Source organism: Sabethes cyaneus, chromosome 3 (genome assembly GCF_943734655.1).
Source record: "Sabethes cyaneus chromosome 3, idSabCyanKW18_F2, whole genome shotgun sequence".
NCBI classification, from domain to species: domain Eukaryota; kingdom Metazoa; phylum Arthropoda; class Insecta; order Diptera; family Culicidae; genus Sabethes; species Sabethes cyaneus.
The window spans coordinates 125826103-125846522 of record NC_071355.1 but is presented as its reverse complement, the minus strand read 5'-3'; the positions used below and the strand labels follow the sequence as shown (position 1 = coordinate 125846522).

The window sequence follows — 20420 nt, the reverse complement described above, 5'->3', positions numbered from 1 at the left end:
GCATTACAGTTGTGCGTGGCATGAAGATGGGTAATTATGGTGTGTTGTATCACTCTCCCAGTTCTAGTAACCAGCGTATCGTTGAAATTTTGGAAGACTGGCTAGAGACATTTCTTGATTCTTGGTGGTTTTAATATTAACTGGTTTGATAACTCAAATTCTCAACAATTGAAGCGTCTGGTTGAATTTTTCGATTTAAGACAGACTGTAGATGAATACACACGTATTTCCCAGCATAGCAGAACTTTAATTGACCATGTCTATTCTAATTTTGATATTGTTTATTCACTGGTAGATATTGAGTGTTGAAAATAACCGATCATGAAACATTATTTATCAAAGTTGTGAATAAGTTACATATTAACGAGGAATTAGTAAAATTGAAGTGCTGGAGAAAATATTCGGAACAGGCTGTGTCGAATCTCGTTGAGAGAAGCGTAGATTTTCCACTCGCGACGGGTAATTTAGATGAATCTGCAGCTGTGCTTACAAACACTTTGAAAACATGTACTAATCAATTAAACAAAAATTTGTTTCTTTAAAGAACTCGAACAGCTGGTACAATTTGGATCTCTTGCGCCTTAAACGTAAGAGGGACAAATGGTACAAAAAATTTCTTAGGTCTAATAGCCAAAATCATTGGAATAAGTACACGAGTGCGCGGAATAAATATTCACAAGAAATTAACAAAACTCGCTGTGAATATATCCAGAGGAAGATTTATCAGCATCAAAACAACAGCAAAGAGTTATGGAAAATTTTGAAGAATCTATTAAAACCAAGTAATTACAAACCGCGGTCCATAACTTTTAATGGCACGTTAGAGCAGTCAGAACAAGTGATTGCGTCTAAGTTAAATGATTATTTTGTTGAGAGTGTTTCGTTGATCAATCAGTCCATTGACTTAGTCGATGAACCGGATGAAATTAAACAACAAATCAATAGTAATTGTATACCGCCATCCGGGGTGACATTGGGCCACGGGGGTGAGATTGTGCCAAAAACCAAAAATGTTTATTTGTGAAAATTTATTATATCTGTAGAAACTGGTGACTTAAATTCAAAATGATAATGAACATAACATGTTTATTCATAACTTAGAATGGAACACAGATAATATTAGCAAACTATTTAGCCTAAACAGGGTTTCAAAGTTCGCGATCAAAAATACGCGGAAATAACGCTTGTAAAAAATGTCCCGCATTGCAAGATTTCACATACACAACAAAAATACGTCAGTATACACCAACACACTCACATTCTTTTCTATTTAGCACAATATTTTGACAGGTTAGATTGCATCATCCATTTTGGAGCAAACAGCATCATAGGTCTGCTAAATAATTTAAACTAATTTTTACTTTTTCTCTGGAAATTTCAGATACTTTGAATAAACACTCTAATATAAGACAAATATATTATACCGTGTATAAACTGCCAGTTTTAAGGAGGGGGGAGGGGGGTAGGATAGGCCACATGTTCTGCGGCCGCAGGTTCTTGAACGAAGTAATGGTTACTTTTGTTAAATAATCAAATATTTCATTTAAATAATCAGATATTTCACCGATCGTGATCAATTTGAATACATTCACATAATCAAATAGGTATGTTTCCTTGGGATACACCCCTTCATATATCTCCCCCTTGTCAACCCTAGAAACGCTACTGGCTACATAAAGGCTCTCCATTGACTACGAACTCATTTTTAGTTATTTCAGACCACTCCGGGTTATTTTCGTTCATATTTTTTGTATGATGCGCTGTTTTTGGCCGGCCCCCTGCCCCTAATAGTCCACTTAGTTCATGGACGGCACCATGTGAACTACTTTATACTGATCTTTATGTGTATTGTTTATAAACATGCTAATGTTCACTGTTTAGGTTTTTAGCCTAACTTTATGTTTTTGGCACAATGTCAACCCCTAGATAGGGTGAGATTGTGCCAAAGTTGATGCACTTCCAGTAAAACTAGGTTTCATTGTAACTAGACCATCTCTACGTTAATTGTTAATTGAACAATTTAGTATATATTGACAGCTTCGAAGTCAACTTAGTTCCTAAATTGTGTGTATACTGAGCTAAAGAACAAAAATATATACTTTTTTGGCACAATCTCGCCCCGGATGGCGGTACTTGAAGGTTTTCACCAAATTACATTAGATGAACTTAGAAATATTTGCTTTTCATTAGGAAAATCGACTGGAGTAGACAACGTTGCTAGAGTTATTCAAGATTGCTTTCATGTCATTGGTCACGCTGTATTGGGCCTGATTAATAAATCATTGCAAACTGGGTATGTTCCTCAAGTGTGGAAAGAATCGTTGATTATTCCGATTCAAAAGGTTGCTGGGACGATTAAAGCCGAAGAATTTCGTCCCATCAACATGTTGCACACTTTAGAAAAAATCCTAGAAATTGTTGTAAAAAATCAATTGCTGGAATACCTAAGTAGTAATTCCTTGTTGATTCCGGAACAATCGGGTTATCGAGAAGGTCATTCTTGTGAAACCGCATTGAACTTGGTGTTAGCGAAATGGAAAGACTACTTAGAGCGTAAAGACACAATAGTTGCTGTTTTCTTGGATCTGAAACGCGCTTTTGAGACAATTTCAAGGCCCTTATTGTTGAGAACAATCAAGCGCTTTAGAATTACTAGTACTGCATTCAAATGGTTTGAAAGCTATTTGTCCAACAGAACTCAAAGGACTGCGTTTAATGATTTTGTATCTAGTCCAGTGGGTAACAATCTTGGTGTACCCCACGGTAGTGTATTAGGGCGCCTTTTGTTTATTATGTACATTAATGACATGCGACGGGTTTTACGTTTTTGTGATATCAATCTTTTTGCAGATGATACCGTGTTGTTCATTGCAGCCAAAGATTTAAATGAAGCCGTTTTACACTTGAATGAAGATTTACGTTATCTAAGTAGATGGTTGAAGTATAAGCAATTGAAATTGAATATAACTAAAACACAATGTATGGTTATTTCACGAAATCGATTAGATGAAAACGTCTCAATTCAGATTGATGACGAGACAATTGAACGCGTTCGGGAGATTAAATACCTTGGAGTGATTATTGATGACAAACTAAAGTTCAATGCTCACATTGACAATGTCATCAAGAAAATTGCCAAGAAGTATGGAATCCTATACCGATTGAAAAACGAATTAACTATTTGTAGTAAAATACAGCTATACAAATCAATCATCTCTCCTCACTTGGACTTTTGCCCATCCATTTTATTCCTGGCCAATGAAACACAAATACTGAGGCTTCAGCGCTTGCAGAATAAAATTCAAAGTTGATTTATTTGAGATAGACCAAAATTCACTCCCTAATATTTTGATATTATGCACAAAAAATCACGATCTTTCAAACGCAATCAACCGATTTTAATTCTGCTTGCACCTTTCTGAGATACTAACATTTGAAAACGGCCTATTTTTATCATAAAAATTAATATAAGTGTAGAAGTAAAGTAGATAGCCAATTTCTTTTTCACCAAAAGTTGCGTCTTATTACGCCTCAAAGGTCATCTGAGGAAGTATTTTGCGAGAAATACAAAATAAAAAAGTTATGGAGAAAAATCGCGAAATAGCAGGGTCACCCTAACTTGACTCAGGAAAATCGCTCTAATATGGAAACGGTTCGAGATAGAAGGATTTCGTCTTCTGCAATATTACTCAAAATACTTCAAGCTATAAAATTGCTGAAGTGAATATCGCTCTATCTTGTTTCGTTTTGAAGATAATTTCTTGATCTTGGTTAATTTAAGGGTCACCTTAAAATAGCTCATGCCAAAAAAGCGGCATCCTAAATCAAGATTGTATTACTAAGACGTAAATAGTCTAAAATCAACGACTACTGAGTAAACAATTTTTTCCACCTAATTTGGCTTTCTGGACCATAGTGCACTGGAAGCATTCCCAGGTCCGCAGCGTGCCATGGCAACCCTGTAGCAGTTTGTAAGTACCCCGGCGGAAGTGGTCGTTTCAGGGAATATTCGAAATCATGTCAATATGGGTGTCAAACTTCAGGACTCTCGTCAATTTTTGAAGTTTGACATCCATATTGGAATGGTTTTGGTCATGTTTTAAAATGATCATAAAGGTAAGACATTACTGGCAACATTTCCAAAACTGATTTCACTAAAATGGCCATATCTCGGTTGTTTCTCGTCGGATCTTCGTTCTTCTTCGACCAATCGACTGGAAATGAAATCTAGTTTTGGGATAAAATATGTAAATTAATAAATTTCCATGACAGAAAAAGATACAGGAGATTAAAAAAATCAGTTTTTGACATACCCCCAGACAACCCGAAATATCTCCGGTGTCGGCTGAATATTACAAATTTTGAAATATTTTCGGAAAACTAGAAAAATTTCCCCGTCGAATGCAATTTGTTTCGTCTAAAAATGTTCATTTTTGTAAAAGTTATGTCCGTTTTAATTTCATCAAAATTTTACATGTCTCAATCATTTTGTCTAACTGTAAATCGCTAAGCGTATTATATCTGCTTAAATTCTACTTTGCCGAGCACTGAACACTGAAGCTAAAGTATGAAAATAAAGACATTTACTGAAAATCATCAACATTTCTATTGATTTCGAATAATCTGCCAATACCGGTATTTTACCGGTATTACCGGTATTTTCCACACCAACACCGAAATACCTGTTTTCACCAAAAGCGCCCAACACCGACAGCCCTAGTCCATGCCGAATATTCCGAGAAGATATTTCTTGACTCTTGTTGTAAGTTTTTTTTGGTTAAGATAGATAGCCGTACTAGGACTTACGCTACCGAGTCTCGTGATGGGGCTGCCATCTTGCAGTGTCGAGACACACTGTGCCTCCTCCCCTGTTGGTATACGACCTTAGTTTCCACCGGTTACCCGATCTTCGCTAAGGTTGCTCGTATTCCAGCTGATTGTTTGTTTTTTAAGCGCGTCCAAAAAAAATAGCGTCTTCACAAAGAATATAAAACACACTAAAATAAGCAACTTTGCTGCATATAGTAACTATCTATCCCTTACTGGCTGAGAAATTTAATGATTCGTTTAAAGAAACCACTTTAAAATCAAGCAAAGCAAAGCCATGGGTGTAAACGACCTTCAGAACTTGACCCTTCTTTATCGACAGACTTCTCAGCCGGTTATTAGAGCACAGGAAAATTACGGGGCTAGGGCAAAGATCCTATTAACTCTGTAGCGGCACTGATCAATCGACATTCGAACATACGACAACTGGCTTGTTAAGCTAGGATTCTACCCCGAAGCTAAACGCCACTTTAAAATTAGTTCTGCTCAAAAATTTTGCACACGTTGTTTTAATTGCTTTCCTATGTTCTATAAAGTTATTTAGTAGGTTAAAATACACTCTTTTTTTTTTTACGAGTTGGGAAATCTGCTGAGCACCTTAGAAGATACGGTACTATCAGACACCTGAAAAGATACCTCAGGGAGTGGGGTTTAGGTATCCCGACCCCCCTAATGGGGCGTGAGGATCCCGACCCACTAAAACCCTACTCGAGTCTCCAGCCTCAATCCCCCCTGGCACCACCTTATCGGTATTACTTCAGGGAGGGGCTATTGTGCTTAATGCACTCGCTTAGATAACTACTGGACTATGGTAGTTAGGCTGTTTATTCGCCGTTGATCGGCTCTCCAGTGGTTTTGTAGCTCGAGTACAATCTGGGTAGCAGCCGCATTGACCGCTCCCCAGATGTCCGAGCTGGAACACATCTTTTGGACTAAGTTATCCGGGGTAGTGTCCTGTCCGCTCACTGCCATCATGCTGCTTCTCGTGCCCGCGAAACGAGGGCATATGAAGAAAGCATGTTCTGCCGTTTCCTCAACATCCACGCATTCGGGACACGCGGGGGACTCCGCATGCCCAAACTTATGCAGATACTGTCTGAAGCAACCATGCCCTGACAGAATCTGTGTCAGGTGGAAGTTGACTTCGCCGTGGCGCCTGTTGACCCACCCAGATAGTTCCGGGATGAGTCGATGTGTCCACCGACCTTTTGTGGAATCAGACCATGCCCGCTGCCATGTGGTCATCGAGGCCGATCTTGTGGTACTCCGTATGCCTCTAGTTCCACGTTGGTTGAAGCACTCTACGTCTTCGCTGATGATAATGCCAATAGGCATCATACCTGCTAAGACGCAGATTGCGTCATGTGAAACTGTGCGATACGCACTCGCCACTCTCAAGCACATGAGACGATAGGTGCTTTCCAGCTTGGCTAGATAGCTTTTGGTACCTAACGCCGATGACCACACCGGTCCGCCATACCTAAGTATAGACTGGACCACGTTGGCTAATAGCCTTCGCTTGCTGCCATATACCGCAGAGCTATTAGACATCATACGAGACAATGCCGAAATAGCTGTGGAAGCCTTCTTGCAGGCATAGTCGACGTGGCTCCCGAACTTGAGCTTGTCGTCGACCATGACTCCCAGAAGTTTTAAGGACCGCGTTGACGAAATAGTGCAGTCCCCGACGCTGATCTTTGCTTGCTGTACCGACTTGCGGTTGTTCACCACGATAACCTCCGTTTTATGATGCGCTAGCTCCAGTTTCCTGGATCGCATCCAATCTTCAACAATGCTTATAGAGTGGGCAGCCGTCAACTCAACCTCTCTGATAGATTCACCATAGACTTCCAGGGTGATATCATCCGCAAAGCCGACAATCACCACCCCTATCGGGAACTTTAGCTTGAACACCTCGTCATACATGCCGTTCCACAACACCGGGCCCAGTATGGAACCTTGCGGAACCCCTGCGGTGATTGGAACGCACTTCTGACCCTCCTCCGTGTTTTAGCATAGCACACGATTCTGGAAATAATTTTCCAGGATCCTGTACAGCGACACCGGCACTTGGACGTTCCGAAGCGAGTTGGCTATGGAGTCCCAGCTAGCGCTATTAAACGCATTTCTCACGTCAAGCGTGACAACTGCGCAATAGCGGATACCAGTCCTCTTGCGCTGGATTGCCACCTCGGCTGTCTTAGTGACAGACAAGATTGCATCCACCGTAGATTTGCCTTTTCGGAAGCCGAATTGATTCCTTGACAGACCGTTTGTACCCTCCGTGTACTGTACGAGTCTGTTAAGGATAACCTTCTCCAGCACCTTACCGGCAGTATCGAGCAGACAGATCGGCCTATATGACGAGGGAACACCCGGAGGTTTTCCCGGCTTCGGCAACAGCACGAGGTTCTGTCGCTTCCATCTGTCCGGGAAGTGGCCAGCTTCCAGGCATCTCCTCATTACTGCTCCAAATAACTCGGGAGCCTCTAACATAGCCGCTTTAATGGCCATATTCGGGATTCCGTCTGGCCCCGGTGCCTTGCTCACCTTTAGGGATTTAGCGATCTCAATGAGCTCCTCATTCGTAACCGTCACTTCGTCCCCGACCGCCAAACCGCCGTCGCCCACGTTACTTTGGATGTTCGGCTGGGAGGCCGACCATCCTACGCTATGGTCTGAGATACTGGAACGTCGGCCGTGGGACGACTCAGCGGCCTGGGGCCAGGGCCTTGGCTCGTGGCGCGGAAAGAGGCCCTCGATGATCCGCTCCAGCATCTCTGGCGATTGCTCTGAGGGCGCCATCACTCCCTTGGTCTTTGCCATTACGACCCTGTAGGCATCACCCCACGGGTTCGCATTGGCACTAGCACATAACCTTTCAAAGCAGGCTCGTTTACTAGCTTTTATCCCACTCTTAAGCGCTGCGCGTGCAGCAGCAAGTGCTACTCGACATTCAGCCCTGTCTTCGTCCGAACGAGCTCTTTGCATAATTCTCCTCGCACGAAAGCAGGCTCCGCGGAGTTCCGCAATTTCATCTGTCCACCAGTAAGCCGGTGACCTGCCATACCTATGTCGACCTTTCCTAGGCATGGTAGCGTCACATGCTCGCGACAGTACCTCAACCAAATGATCAGCGTTCGGATCGGGCATACCACGATCACCGCACTCTCTTCGGATTGCTTCCACAAATACTTCGGGATCGAAGTATGAAGTCTTCCATCCACGGGTGGTTGGAGTGTCGGCTCTACTCGCCGCCTGCCGTCTCGTTATCTGACCGACACCATAGCGGACCGCCTGATGGTCGCTGTGAGTGTAGCCATTGTCTACCCTCCAGTCTCCTATCAGACCAGGACTGCCGAATGTCACGTCGATGATAGACTCCGCACCGCTCCTACTGAAGGTACTTGTGGTGCCGACGTTGACCAGATCTACGTTGAGCTTTGCCAGAGCTTCAAGCAGAATCCGGCCCCTGTGGTTCGTGCGACGACTTCCCCACTCTACCGCCCAAGCGTTAAAGTCGCCCGCCACAACCAACGGCCTTAGACCAGTCAGCACAACTGATACTCGGTCTACCATCCGCGTGAACTGCTCGATAGACCAACTCGGCGGAGCATAGCAGCTGCAGTAGAACACTCCACCCACTTTGGCAACCACGAATCCCTCGTCTGCAGTTGACACAACATCTTGAACCGGGAACCTGCTTGTCGTCCATATAGCCGCCGTCCCGGACCTATCCGACACCCAGTTACCGTTTCCGGCAGGGATGCGGTATGGGTCCGAGATGATTGCAATGTCCGTCAACGACTCAGTAACTGCTTGGTACAACAGCTGCTGAGCCGCGTGGCAGTGGTTCAAGTTCAGTTGCGTTACCTGCACTACGCCCGGGTTTTAGTCGCCAGCGCGCCTGCCGGGCACTTCGGGCCTCCTGTTGTGTGCTTAGCGTCCCGTTGGCCGGTACATATCAGGCACTTGGGTGGCGCAGTACAGTCCCTCGCTATATGACCCGTACCGCCACATCTCCTACACAAGTGGCTTCGGTCTGGCCCCTTACAGCTCCAGGACCTGTGCCCTCTCTCAAAGCACCGGAAGCAGGCCTCCGGCTGCTGGAACACGCTCAGTGGGCACACGGACCATCCCACCCTCAGCTTAGCCACTTTCAGGGCTGCATTTCCGTCTTCCAGTGGAAGTCTTATAGTTGCTACCTGGGTTCCCGCCGGTCCCTTACGCAGACGAACTGCCTCGGTAGTCACCACCACTTTGCATTGCTCGTTGAGAGCTCGTGCTAGTTCGCCCGCTTGGGTGATCTCGTCCAGGTTTTTAAGCTGGAGAGTCATCTCGGGCGTTAGTGCGCGGATCTGCACGCTATCGCCAAGGACCTTTTCTGCCAGCACTTTGTAAGCGGAACCCTTTTCAGTGGCGTTCTTTTTGAGTTCAAGAATCATGTCGCCTGTGCGAGAGCGGCGGATACTCCGCACATCCGCGCCAAGACCCTTCAACTGATCATGCCCTCTCATGGCCTTTAAAACTTCCGCATATTTCGGCCCCTCAGTTTTGAGGATAAGGGCATCGCCTTTGCTCCTTTTTTTCCTAGCCACTTTCGGTGGAGCTCGATCCTCCTCTTTCTTCCTGGCCTTCTTCTTTTTGACCAACTCCCACTGGTTGTCGGACGCTAACAGCGTCTTGTTACCCTCAGTAGGTTCTTCAGTTGGCTTACGACCCTCTGCTATCATGCGCTTCTTTGGACCCGTGGGGGTTTCTTCCCTTGGGGACTGCCTTGCGCGTTTGGCGGATGCCTTGTCGTTAGACTGCTCCGTAGTCGCGAGTGCCACGGAATGGTCAGTCATTGACGGGCAGGCATCTGTTTGTGCAGACCTTGATACAAGCGTCTTCTCTTTCTCTGCAACTTTTACTCGCGCTTCGAGTTCGCTGTGCTCCTTCGTCGCAGCACGCATGGTGCTCCGAAGCATGAGCAGACTTTGTTTCAGGTCCTTCGCTAAGGTGCTGCGACCTGCCACGAACTCGATAATGGCATCGAGTTGATGAGACGCCGCTACCACTCTTGGTAGCATGTCTCTCTTGCCTGCCACTGCTTTTATTAGCGACGGGCCGTTCATTGCTGCGTCCGGCGTAGATGCAGTTGGAGCGACAGGTGTGCCGTTTCCTTTTCCGCTTACGCTGGCGCTTCTACTGGTATCCATCGGCGGAGACCTCTGGATACCACTTCTTGCGAACGGATTGTCTAATCCGTCCGCGCTCACTGAAGTTATTATTTTATTTTGATTGCTCATATAGAATCCCACGAGTTGAGGGGAAAGAAGAGTCCGCCGCATCAGAGCCCTTCATGATGCGGTAAGGGCTGTTTACTGTGGAGGGCGCTCTGGTACTCCACAGGCTCCGTTTGAGGCTGAGTATTTATGAACCCCCCCCACCATTCATCCCTCGGCACGGGTCGCATGACACCTTGGATTAGGGGTTTATCCATTCTTGTTTTTACTTTTAGCCATGGATAACAGCTATTAAAACCATCCTCCTTTGGGGGCTTTGGACCCTCTGCTCAGGTTCTCAGTATTTTCAGGTTCATCGAACATGCTTCTACCGAGATCCGTCATTTGCAGGCGGAGAGTTTACACTCAGCCTTCGCGTGAGTGCCCCCTTCTCTGTCCGCATACGACCCTAGTTTCCACCGGTTGTCCGATTTCCACTAAGGAACGTATCCCGGATGGTACCACGGGGAGGTAGAGAGAGGAGTTGCTAAATAAGAGGCTGTGGAACTTCGTGGTAGTTCTGGAGCGCATTATTCAACCATTTACCATCCAGGTTAAAATACACTCTGAAAATTGTTTATCGCTAGGATGCATATGGATGGTAACTAGCACAGCGTTAATAAACAGTTGAATTAAGTTCCGAAGACGTGTCGATTTCTGTATGATCATTTCCAGCTCAAAACGCTAAAAAAAGCCATTTTTTACTCGACTGTTTTCGATTGGAATTGGAATTTGAATGTGAAAATAGTTTCTTTCTAAACCTAATATTTGACGAGTAACATTTCAAAAGGTCTAATGTTCAAATGAGAGTTTCTTCTCTCGAGTTTACGCTGATTATGGCCTACGGGGTGAAGTGGCTGTCAAATTCATACATAGGTACCAAAATGTTAATTTTGACAGGAACCAAAAAATTTGCTGGGAATTCCGCTTTACCGGGGACCATTTGAAAGTTGCTCTCTTCACTCCTACATGAGAAAGAGATAGCAACACACCATGCCATTGATTACGGCGGCATAAATACACTTGAATGCATCTATTTTGCATGAAACAGGTGCTGGAGTTATTGGAAAGCTAATCCTTTAGAAAAATTGGGTTGAAATGCATTTATGCTGCCGTAATGAGCATAAGAGAGGAAACGCAAAGAGAATCCCTCATTTGCACATTGGACCTTTTGACATGTTGGTCGAGATTTCCATGCTTATCTGTAAGTAAAAAATAAAAAGGTTTGACAAAACGGGTCTTTTCTTTTAAAAAGGAGATACTACCACTAATCGTGGGGGGTATCAATCGGCACCAAATTGAAGTTTTTTGCTTTCTAACCTAAAATGAACAATCTGACAAAATTTGTTTCAAATCCGTGAAGGTTGATTACACGGTTATGGGATACTTTGCATGTGTCGACTCTAATAGATAATTTTTAGATTTCACATCTGAATAACTTGAGAACGGCTGAGCTAAGAAACAGTTTATATAAGAATTTAGTTCAAAGTGATCCGTATAGAATTTGACTCTATCAGTTTTATGAAAATTACAAATTCAAATACAAATCAAAAATAATATTTGAGCTGGAAATGCCCATATCAAATGATGTAACAAAGGATCCTTTCACCACTAGGTGGATTAAATCGGGTTTTCACTATAATTGGGGCAAAATGTTATATAAACCAAATTGCCAAATACCTTTTGAATTAAGCATAGACGAAACTTACAATGCCTAGGTGCTACATTCCGTTATCGAAACTTGACCTTCTGTTTTTATACGACAGACTTCGCAGCCAGCTGTTAGAGTGCATGCCAATTGCAGGGCCAGTTGCTACGATCCTATTGACTCTACCAGCCTCTCCCATTCGAGATTCGAACATACGACGACTGGCTTATTAGGCCTGCACCATACCTCAAGGCCAAGCGGGAGGACGAAACTTACATTTAGGTGAAAAAAAACTCCGAGGTATTTGCATACCTACGTAGATATAAATGATATCAATGTAAATAGGACCAATACAAGAAAAGGGCTAATAATGGCGCTCCGCGCTATATTGAAATTTTGAATATATATATTGAATATTGAAATGCTGTTTGTAAATTAGGAAATACTGTTTGTGAATATTGAAACACTGTTTGGAAACGGTTTTGGAATTGCTCCGTCTTTTAAGTTTATTTCAAGAGTCTTGTAATCTAATGAAAACTAAGCAAAATTTATTTAATTTTTTTTCTATAGGTGATATGAATCATGAATGGATAGGCAATTACTGGCTGCCAGGCTTAGGTCTCCCACAGTACAGAACAACATTTATGGAATGTCTCGTGGATGCGAGAATGCTAGATCACTTGAATAAGAAAGATCTTAGAGGTCAACTTAAAATGGTAGATGGTTTCCATAGGACTAGTCTTCAGTATGGAATATCCTGCCTTAAAAGATTGAATTACGATAGAAACGATTTGGAAGAAAGAAGGAAGGAAACAGAAAACGAATTAAAAGATGTTTTGGTATGGAGCAACGATCGAGTCATACGGTGGATACATTCAATCGGTTTGAAGGTGAGTTTATTTTGATTGTAATAGATTAGCTTACATGCTTTGGCCGCTTAGTTGGTTTCGAGGTACGATGCTGGTCTAACAAGCCAGTTGTCATATGTTCGAATCTCGACTAGGCGGTGCTACTAGATAGAGTCAGTAGGATCGGTGCACTGTCCTACACTCTAATAGCCGGCTGCGAAGTCTGTCGATAAAAGAAGGGTTAACTTCTCAATAGGACGTTTATACCCATGGCTTTGCTTTGCTACATGCTTTGGCCAAGGGCCTAAGTATTTAAGATTACGGTTGCTCTGCTATTACACTATAATAACAACTCGTTTATTTGCTTTATTTGCTTATTTGCTGAAAAAAATTTTTTTTAAGGGTGTCCCTAAGAGTTTTGCTCTATAACTTTTTTCACGTTAGAAATATAAATCTTCAGTATTCAACGAAGTTTCTTGAAATTAGTTTTTTTACAAATTTTCTGTAGACAGCAATCATTTCTGAATTAAAATAGAGAAAATATTTTTTGTATCTGCTTGAGGACACCCTAATGTCCGAATATTTTTTCACCACTAGAAAGTGCTTTTTAAATGAAGAAACTTTCTTGAAGCAACTATAATGCTATGTCTTAAGGTTTCGATGCTATTACTTATGTCTCACTTGTTTTGAATCCGTCCGGCTGCCCGCCGTGACGTTACAACGCGAGCTTCAATCAGTTGTAACTTAGGTTCTACTTAACTTATCATCATTCTTTAGGCACCGTTTTAAAGGTATTTTTGAGTACAAAGAGAATATGGATTATTAGATTGTTCGAATTTGTACTTTTCTGCGAAAGCTAAAAAGTACACCTTTTTCGTGACGTTACAACGCAAAAAAATGGCCCTATTTCATCCACTTGAAATACAAAATAACTGCAAAATTACATCCAAACTATTTTTGGAATGGATTCAGCATATATTCCTTTGTAAGTTGGTCGAAAACAAATGATATTATGAAATGTTTTAGCACACTGTAGCAGTATTTTTAAAAATATCACGAAAAATCATTTATTTCTTGTAAATTTCATTTATTTTCGATACACGTTTTATATAACTTCCGAAAATGCTAGAATATCAGTCATGGCAGTTTTGAAAGGTTCAAACATTGCCCAATCATGAAAAAATATTCAACAATGCTAAAAGCAACTTTTATAAAATGTCTGGTTGGTATACCGGCCCGCGGAATGTGTCTTATTTAATCAATATATTTAATGCTTATATTACAGAATTTTCTTTCGAATTAATTATTTAATTAATTTAACTAAGTATTCAGGTAACACAAGTAACTTTCTAATGGTTTTCAAAAGTTTGCGTACAATTAGATTTCTGCTAATTAGTGTGCTATTGAAAAGAATGTTTACAGGATTTTTAAAGACTGCATCACGCTATGTCCGAAAGAAAATATTATTTAACTTTCATGCACCTCAGATTTTTCTTCACAGGATGTTAGTATTGGTCAAAACAATTAATTTAGAGAAGGTCTTAAAATATTCTATCTTAGGTTTTTTACAAAATTCAATTTTCAAGGTTATATAGGGGTCATTTCCTCTCAAGTGATCATATCCGTTGTAATCAACTACCTCCAATTTCAACCAAATTTGGTATAATTACTCATTCCGACCCCACATTCAATTTCCCAAAGTTTTGTACGGATTGACCAATCCCCCTTGTAGTGACATGCAATGAAAAATGAGTTTTTTCGAAAATCTAAGAAAAACGGAGAAGCGTCACTGCAAGGGGGATTGATCAATCTGTACAAAACTTTGGGAAATTGAATGTGGGGTCGAAATTAGTAATTATACCAAATTTGGTTGAAATTGGAGGTGGTCAATTACAACGGATATCATCACTTAAGAGGAAATGACCCCTATATAATCTTGAAAATTGAATTTTGTAAAAAACCCAAGATAGAATATTTTAAGACCTTCTCTAAATTAATTGTTTTGACCTATACTAACATCCTGTGAAGAAAAATCTGAGGTGCATGGAAGTTAAATAATAATTGCCTTCGGACATAGCGTGTGCATAGCTTCTGGCACTCTCGCATCGCGTCTACTTTTCCCTCCGCAAGACGCTTCGATCAAGGAGCATACGCCGCACAAAGCTGAAGATGTACAAAGCGCTAATTAGACCGGTAGTCCGTAGTCCTCAGTTGACGAGTTTCTCGCCGGATCTCGTCGACATCGGGAACCGGCACGCAGTTGTCGTTTGTAGGCACTCTGAGGTTAACTTCCGTTGCGTCTCCTATTGCTATATCGCTATATATTGAGGTGCTCATCGAAATACCGCCTCCATCTGTCGACCACCTCGCGCTCGTTTGTGATTAAATGTCCTCCCTCGTCCCTATACACGTCAGGTTTAGGTGTGTAGCCCTTATGGTTCACCTTATTGTAAATCTTGCACGTGTCATTAGCCCGGAATAGTTGTTGCAGCTCCTCACAATCTCTGTCTTCCTTCTGGCACTTTTTCCTCCTTAGGATCATGGTCAACTCATTCCGCGCTCGTCGATACTATGTCGGCCAAATTCTCTTTCGTGGATATGCTAAGACAGTTTTCCAGCTCTTTTTTTCCTCTCTATCGCTTGTTGGCATTCCCCGACAAACCAATCATTTCGTGCCCTCAAGGTTCCAGGTTACGTTTTACTGTGACTGACTTTGTTGCGGTCAAACGTAAACTCTATTTTGATTAAAGCGGAGGAGCATTTGATGCAAAAAATGTTAGACTGAATACTGGGAAAATTGTGTGCGAAAAATGGAATGCTTGAACTGGTAGGGACAAAACTATGTCTGAGACTAATTAATACATGGGTGTGGTATAGTTTAAATGCGTAATGCACTCGGGTACCAACCGAGAAACTGTGGGTTGGAGTCCCACTACCACAAACTACCCAATATTTTTAGCCGCAGCTCGAAATTTTCCCAGTATTCAGTCTAACATTTTTCGTACCAAACGCTCCTCTGCTTTAATCAAAATAGAGTTTGCGTTTGACCGCGAAAAAGTCAGTAACAGTAAAACGTAAAAAATATCACCTACCGAACAAGTTCCAAAAACTTTGATATCCATATTGTTGTGTAAAATTCAGTTATTTTTACCGATCCCGAAGTTCACTTTACTTTCGCGAACCGGCCTGCTACTTATAAGTGGACTATATATGTTTTATGTCCGCACTAGGAACTGGGGACGGCTTGCGGTGGACTATAAACACCGAAGGTATGGCAACGGATTTGGCAATCAAGAAAAAAAACTTCACTCTTCAAAATTAGTTCTTAAAAGAACTGGTGATATCTTCGCTTATTCCGCTCCAAGGAAGTATGATGGAAATGAAAACGCCAGTGATTTTCTTTACACCTTTTCTCTACTGCTGCTATTTACTTTTAGTCGATCTTCACACTACAATGTTTGAAATTAGGCTGACTTTGCTCTCGGCTAAAACGCCAGTATTTATACTACCTGCGTGACCTCGTGCAATCTCGAAGTTGCTATATGTACTAGTGGATGTTTCTAGGATGTTCGGTAGCATATGTTGCGAGCAAATGAAGGCAGCGTGGGGATGTTTCTCGAACGTTCTGGAAGACTTACTGCTGGAAGCGCTCGTCGCGTACTATAAAGTAGGGCGGGGCATAAGTGTGATGTTTGAAGTTGTCATCAATTTTCGTGAGATATAAAGAAGGATTACAACATGATATATTTTATAGTGATGCAGTAACTCAATGTCTTCACATTCAACTATAAATTATCTGCGGTAATAGTGTTTTGCAAAATAAATTCTTCTCTCTTCTGATCAAGTGCAGATTCGCACTTTTACCCCACTAGCGGGGCAAAAGTGCGAATACCGCGGGGCAAAAGTTCAAAGCTAGAATCCATGAAATTAGCCCAGCAGTAGCTAACAAAACTATATTATCTTTAATCTGCGTTATGTTTCGGTAAGGAATATTCTCAATTTGCACCTTTCCTATTTTGCGCTGGTGTATTGCAGCCTCCGTTAGATCGAAACTTTTCCTAACGTTTGTTTTTTGTTTCATCAGCGAAAACACATTGTTTTTCTTCGGCCAACATCTGTAGAGCACACATTTTTCTGCAGATCTTTCATTTTTAGTATCTGTTATATAGTGCCTAAAGCTGTATATAATTAGCTATACTTTTTTGCCTCGTCCATGAAGCGCACTTTTACCCCGTCCATGAATCGAACTTCTACCCCACTAGGTGCTTAACGGGGTTAGATTAAATGACGGAAAAGCGAAATATATTTTGTAAATTATTTTCGCCGTATTTTCAAAACAGATATGTGAGTGATGTAAAAAGCTGCTACAAATTTTCAACAAGTAATATCCTCCTGTTGATATCGTATTTGCCGTATAACGAAAAATTACATCAAAACCACCCTAAAATAACATTTGCACATAACTCAGCAACTATGCTTCGTAAGCAACCAAAGTTTACGTTAGATTCAAGCTATCAAAGTAGTCACCCATCCATGCCAATGTAGAAAATTTACTCGGAATCTGCACCGATAAATCATTGAATCGTACTTTTACCCGCATCGCACTTTTACCCCTCCTTACTCTATAGTTTATACGTAGACGAATGCGATCGGATTTCGGATGTATCCAGCACAAGTTACCCGATCGACGTGCGTTTTAATATGAACTGTTTTTAATAGCGTGGCTCGTGACGCTTGGCTTTTATCAGTGTAAAGTGTGTTTGTGTGTGTATTTATATAATGTATTACAATTTCATTCTTATAGCAAATTGATTTCCGCTGCATGTTATACTATTTTTGTTAGGGTAAATTCGTTGAAATAGGTTCAATGTAATTTATATAATTCAATATAGCTTTAAGTTCAATTATAGTTGTATATAAGTTTTGATTAAGCGTATGAACATTATTTAAAATAAGCAGATTTTAATTTTCATTTTAAGAAACCTTTTTGGGTGTTTAACATCCCGGCCGCCAAAATTAATTAGTTTTGTTCAAATGAAGAGGTTCTAGAAGATCCTGCCTAGTTCTGAAGATCAGGATCAATTTTATACATATCGTTCATCTAGCTACTAACTTAGAAATTTAAAACTGTAGTGTTTGAATTCCTAGAAAAATTGCTGAAATTTCTTGCTTGAAGTGAAGATAAGGCTGCTTTCTATCGGGTGTATCTTTATTTTTTCTTTTTTTTTTTGATGATGATGGTCCCGCCGCATACCCCCCAAAGGATTGAGCAAGACGTGATATCTATAAGATAATTATTATTATAACAATATGAACCAGTTATGCAAAAAAAACGAACTGGTTTTATATACAGATATAAGAAGTCAAATCACAATAAAAAGTCATTTATATCCGTATGTCGCGCGCGAGGCTCAAACTTTTGTAGACTACTCTTGTATTTTTTTTAAATTTTAATATGAAAGAAAAAAATCCATCATCACCATCGTGGCGAACATAGTAGTTACTGTGACATTACAAGAATAAAGAAGTAAATAAATTCAAAAAAATGTGAATACAATTTCAATTACAATGAGATCATTCGTAAAAAAACTTCGTCAGTTACAATCTTCTATTCAATAAAATAAATAAATAAATAAATACCGTCATCCGGGGCGAGATTGTGCCAAAAAAGCATATGTTTTTGTTCTTTAGCTCAGTATACACACAATTTAGAAACTAAGTTGATTTCAAACCTGTCAATATGTACTAAATTGTTCAATTGACAACTACCGTAGAGATGGTTTAGTTATAATGAAACCTAATTTTACTGGAAGTGCATGAACTTTGGCACAATCTCACCCCTTCTAGGGGGTGACATTGTGCCAAAAACATAAAGTTAAGGTAAATACATAAACAGTAAATACTAGCATGTTTATAAACAATACACATAAATATCAGTATAAAGTAGTTCATATGGGGCCGTCCATGAACTAAGGGGACTATCAGAGGGGCAGGGGGTCGGCCAAAAACAACGCATCATACAAAAAGTATGAACGAAAATAACCCGGGTAGGTCTGAAATAACTAAAAATGAGTTCGTAGTCAGTGGACAGCTTTTATATAGCCAGTATCGTTTCTAGGGTTAACGAGGGGGAGATATATGGAGGGCGTGTATCGTAAGGGGGCATACCTATTTGATCATTTAACAAAAGTAACTATTACTTCGTTCGATAACCCGCGGCCGCAGAACATGTGGCCCATCCCCCCTCCCCCCCTCCTTAAAATTGGCAGTTTATACACGGTATAATATACTCGTCTTATATTAGAGTGTTTATTCAAAGCATCTGAAATTTCCAGAGCAAAAGTAAAAATTAGTTTAAATTATTTAGCTGGTCTATGATGTTGTTTACTCCAAAATGTATGATGCAATCTAATCTGTCTAATCTAATAATTGTGCTCAATAGTAAAGAATGTGAGTGTACTGGTGTATACTGACGTATTTTTTTTGTGTATGTGAAATCCACAAATTGGATCAACCATTAAGGTTTGGCACAATCTCACCCCCGTGAATAGTACGTGCAATGACATACATAAAAAATATAAGCATATGAATAGTATGTGCAAAAGTTTCGCGTACCCATATATTATAACTGTTTGGCATTAACTGGGCACATTGCAAAAAACTATGTGTGGGACACATAGAAACTATATGAAAAGTTTTCTCAGTGTGGACGGGGGTTTATACGTACAACGCCTGCAACCATTGAGATAGAGATTTTTTTGGAATCACTTGTGTGCATCATATAGGTTGAAATAGTAATAAATGACCATCCCACAGATTACTGTATTAAATATGATTATGCGTAGATTAACATGTTTCAATAATCTTGCTTTAGCTCGCCTGTGGTCTTTAAAAGGGCCATTGGTTACAAATAACATTAAAGCCAAAGCACGTTCATCGCAAATATGACGTGCCATTCGAATGTCCCTCTCTTTTGACATTAATGGGGACAGGCACAAATATTTGATGTGCAGTAAGTTGTAAGTTAGAGGCGCCCATTCACTTCTTTTGCTTAGAGAAGGTTTTACTAGTTTACCTTCATAGCTTACCGCTTGTTACATAGCAGAACATATGACACATACGCAGAAATTTCTGTTTCATATGATGAGAGTCCTTACCTTCCTACCACAGGGGTGAGGAGTCTCAAACCATCATAAAATAAATTCATGCCTCCAAAAACACCCACATGCCAAATTTGGTTCCATTTGCTTGAATAATTCTCGAATTATGAGGAAATTTGCATATTATTTGCATGGGAGCCCCCCTCCTAGAGAGGGGACGGGTCTCAGTTAACCATAGAAAAAATTCTTGCCTTATGAAACCCTCACATGCCATTTGCTTGATTAGCACGAGATTTATGAGGGAATTTGTATTTTATTTGTATGGGAGCCACCCCTCCCCACTCTTAGAAGGGCAAGGGGTCTCAATACACCGTAAAAAAATCTTGCCTTCTAAGATCCCCACATACCAAATTTGGTTCCATTTGCTCGATTAGTTCACCAGTTTTGAGGATATTTGTGTTTCATTTGTATAGGAGCCCCTCTTCTTACGCCCCCTTAAAATTGCTCTCTTACCCCCTCCATAAAATTGCTGATCATTTTATCTGTCCAACGACATATAAATTGTTCAGTTTCGTTCAGTAGTTTAGTAGTTATTAGCATTTAAAATCTTTCATTCAAACGTTACACTTCTATTTTCGTTTTCACAAAGTGCTACCCAGTCCCAGTATAGTAAACAAAGACGTAGTCCTACGTCAAAACAGTAAGCCTACAGTGTGAATGTGGAACGTTC

At 41.0% G+C, this 20420-nt stretch overlaps 1 protein-coding gene across 4 annotated transcripts in view; it reads left to right on the top strand.

Moving 5' to 3' along the window:
• Positions 1 to 20420, top strand: part of LOC128741441 (liprin-alpha-1) — a 1114069-nt gene that overhangs the window by 964138 nt on the left and 129511 nt on the right. For all 4 annotated transcript variants that reach the window (XM_053837258.1, XM_053837259.1, XM_053837257.1 and 1 more), the window contains one exon: positions 12313 to 12632. In XM_053837258.1, the coding sequence (XP_053693233.1) occupies positions 12313 to 12632 (320 nt within the window). The remainder of the gene's footprint in view (positions 1 to 12312; positions 12633 to 20420) is intronic.